The 3,743-nt window shown below is 36.2% G+C and overlaps 1 protein-coding gene across 1 annotated transcript; it reads left to right on the forward strand.

Moving 5' to 3' along the window:
* The first annotated feature begins 1,016 nt into the window (after window positions 1–1,016).
* Window positions 1,017–2,950, forward strand: LOC128289286 (50S ribosomal protein L14, chloroplastic-like). Its single transcript, XM_053025042.1, has 2 exons — window positions 1,017–1,307; window positions 2,735–2,950. Exons 1-2 carry the CDS (start codon window positions 1,017–1,019, stop codon window positions 2,948–2,950), a joined length of 507 nt encoding a protein of 168 aa, XP_052881002.1.
* The last annotated feature ends 793 nt before the right edge of the window (window positions 2,951–3,743 follow it).

Consider the following 3,743-nt stretch of genomic DNA (forward strand, 5'->3'; position numbering starts at 1 on the left):
TAATGATTTATCGGGAGGATGGCGGAACAAACCAGAGACCACTGCATTTCTTTTTATTCTGATTCTGAGAGGTCATGGGTTAACCCGACAACTGAACTAGAAAAGAGTAAATATTCGCCCGCAAAATTTGAGTTTAATTTGATTGTTCAATTTTGTCGATCTGAATCTGATATGAATATGATAAAAACAAAATAAAGATTCGTTATAACATTATAACAAAACCAAGATAAGACATTATCTAGAAATAGAATCCGTGTTTAATTCCTTATACTTATATATATATCCAATAGATCCAAACAAGATATACAAATTTCTAATAGATCAGATAAAATCATAAAGCAAAGAATCCCAAGATTCAATTATTCATTAACTACCCGTATATCTTAAGATTAAGAATTAAATATTTTTTATTCATTTTTTTTTCGAGGAGCTGGATGAGAGAAACTCTCATGTCCAGTTCTGTAGTAGAATGGAATTCATAAACAACAACCATCAACTATAACCCCAAAAGAACCCGATTTCGTAAACAACATAGAGGAAGAATGAAGGGATATCTTATCGAGGTAATCGGATTTGTTTCGGTAGATATGCTCTTCAAGCACTTGAACCCTTGGATTACATCTAGACAAATAGAAGCGGGGCGCCGCGCAATGACACGAAATGTACGCCGTGGTGGAAAAATATGGGTACGTATATTTCCAGACAAACCCGTTACGTAAGACCTACAGAAACACGTATGGGTTCGGGAAAGGATCTCCCAGTATTGGGTAGCTGTCGTTAAACCGGGCAGAATACTTTATGAAATGAGCGGAGTAGCCGAAAATATAGCCAGAAAGGCTATTTCAATAGCGCGTCAAAATGCCTATAAAACTCAATTCATTATTTCAGGATAGAATATAGAACCAAAGGAAAGAAGTCTTGTCTTGGGAATAAAAAACAATTGCGAGTTTCCTTTTTTTTGACAAACAATATTTCTTTTTCTTCGTCCTTTGTTACATTGAAAAAGAGATTTCAAAATGATTCAACCTCAGACCCATTTGAATGTAGCAGATAACAGCGGGGCCGAAATTGATGTGTATTCGAGTCATAGGGCTAGTAATCGCCGATATGCTCATATTGGTGACGTTATTGTTGCTGTGATCAAGGAAGCAGTACCAAATACACCTCTAGAAAGATCAGAAGTGATCAGAGCTGTAATTGTACGTACTCGTAAAGAACTCAAACGCGACAACGGGATGATAATACGATATGATGACAATGCTGCCGTTGTCATTGATCAGAAGAAATCAAAAGGAACTCGAATTTTGGTGCGATCGCTGGGAATTGAGACAGTTAAATTTCTAAAATAGTTTCATTAGCTCCGTATTATAAGGCAAGAGACCGTATAGTTAAGTATTTAGAGTATTTAAATGGCATAGATTAATTAGTAGATTGTCTCACGTATATACCTTTACTAAGTAAAAAAAAGACCACGTTGGTTATATCAAAATTCAGGGACAACAAAAATTTTAGTTTACCATGGGTAAGGACACTATTGCTGACATAATAACCTCTATACAATGCTGATATGAATAGAAAGGAACGATTCAAATAGGATCTACTAACATCACTGAAAACATTGTTAAAATACTTTTACGAGAGGTTTTATCGATAACGTAAAGGAAACATCAAGGGAACGCAACAAATATTTTTGGTTTTAACCCTACGACATAGACGGAATAGAAAAGGACCACATAGAACTATTTTAAATTTACGACGGATCAGTCGACCAGGTCTACGAATCTATTCTAACTATCAACAAATTCCTAAGTTTTTAGGCGGGATTGATTGTAATTCTTCTACTTCTCGGGAATAATGACAGACCGGGAGGCTCGACTAGAAGGAATCGGTGGAGAAATTTTGTGTTCTATATGGTAATCTGTCCGGTATACGAATTGTATCGAAACTCTCCATTTGTGCAAAAAAAAAAAAAAGCACGGGTTGTCTAATAGAACTCCTCCTGCCCTACGGTAGTTGATACGTCAAGGAAGTTTACCTGGAATAAAAGAAACAAAAAATGGATTCATGAAGGTTTAATTTAATTAGTAAATCACTCCTCTGGATTCCTTTAGATAATGAAGATCTGATTTTAGGTTATGTTTCGGGAGAGTTTACCAACGTGGGATGAGTCAACAAAAGTGAAGTAAGTGCTTATTGATTCAACCAGGGGGCGTATAATTTATAGACTTACAACAAGGATTCGAACGATTAGGTAGTTTTTCAACTTCAAGATTTCTTTCGAGGATCAATTCAAATTTCAAGAAACTATTTTCTTTAATAAGCGAATTCGGAAAAATTTAAGGAATAACAACTATGAAAATAAGGGCTTCCGTTCTGAAGAAATGTCGCCTAATCCGTAGGAGGACGAATTATCGTAATTGTTTTAACCTGAGACATAAACAAAGACAAGGATAATCTTTCTATTCTAAAAAGAACTCCTGAAAGAAAAAGCTAATCTTAAAGAAAGCGATAAACAAATAAAAATAGAAGATCTGTTTTGACATGAAATGGATATATCCATATATCTGACTTATCTTTATGAAATGATAAAATATGGCAAAACCTATACCAAAAAGTTGGTTCACGTGGAATGGGACAGTAGTGCACGAAAGTGCGTAGAATACCAAAAGGAGTTATTCATGTTCAAGCAAGTTTCAACAATACCATTGTTACTGTTACAGATGTACGGGGTCAGGTAATCTCTTGGTCCTCCGCCGGCACTTGTGGATTCAAAGGGTACAGAAGGGGGCCCTTTTGCTGCTCAAACCGCAGCGGGAATGCTATTCGAGCAGTAGTAGACCAAGGTATGCAACGAGCGGAAGTTATGATAAAGGGTCCTGGTCTCGGAAGAGATGCAGCATTACAGGCTATTCGTAGAAGTGGTATACTATTAAGTTTCGTAAGGATGTAACCCTATGCCACATAATGGCTGTGGACCTCCTAAAAAAGACGTGTGTAAAATAAACACTAAAGAGATTTCAGAGAAATAAATGATTCAATGATCTGATCAAATAAAATAATATTACTATGGTTCGAGAGAAAGTAAATCTCTACTTCGACTCGGACGACAGTGGAAGTGTGTTGAATCAAACAGATAGTAAGCGCCTTTATTATGGACGCTTTATTCTGTCTCACCAAAAGGCCAAGCCGACAATAGGCATTGCGATGCGAAGAGCTTTGCTTGGAGAACTAGAAGGAACATGCATTACGTGCAAAATCTGAGAAAATACCCTGAATATTCTACCATAGTAGGTATTCAAGAATCAGTCCATGAAATTTTAATGAATTTGAAAGAAATTGTATTGAGAGGGAATTTGTATGGAACTCGTAACGCCTTTATTTGTGCCAAGGGTCGGATATGTAACTGCTCAAGACATCATCTTACCACCTTCTGTAAATCGTTGATAATACACAGCAGCCAGCCTAACCGAACCAATTGATTTGTGTATTGGATTACAAATCGAGAGAAATAGAGGATACGGTATAAAAGCCAAAGAACTTTCACGACGGAGTTATCCTATAGATGCTGTATTCATGCCTGTTCGAAATGCGAATCATAGTATTCATTGTTATGGGAATGATAATGAAAAACAGGAATACTTTTCTAGAAATATGGACAAATGATTTAACTCGAAAAAGCACTTCATGAAGCTTCTCGTAATTTGATTGATTTATTTATTCCTTTCTACATGCGGAAGAAGAAA

This window comes from Gossypium arboreum, unplaced genomic scaffold (assembly GCF_025698485.1).
Source record: "Gossypium arboreum isolate Shixiya-1 unplaced genomic scaffold, ASM2569848v2 Contig01081, whole genome shotgun sequence".
In the NCBI taxonomy this organism is placed as follows: domain Eukaryota; kingdom Viridiplantae; phylum Streptophyta; class Magnoliopsida; order Malvales; family Malvaceae; genus Gossypium; species Gossypium arboreum.

Coding starts and splice junctions, on each gene's coding strand:
- LOC128289286 (XM_053025042.1), top strand. CDS start 1,017: ATGATTCAACCTCAGACCCATTTGAATGTAGCAGATAACAGCGGGGCC. Junction 1,308..2,734: donor CAAAAGGAACTCGAATTTTG/GTGCGATCGCTG, acceptor GTACGGGGTCAG/GTAATCTCTTGGTCCTCCGC.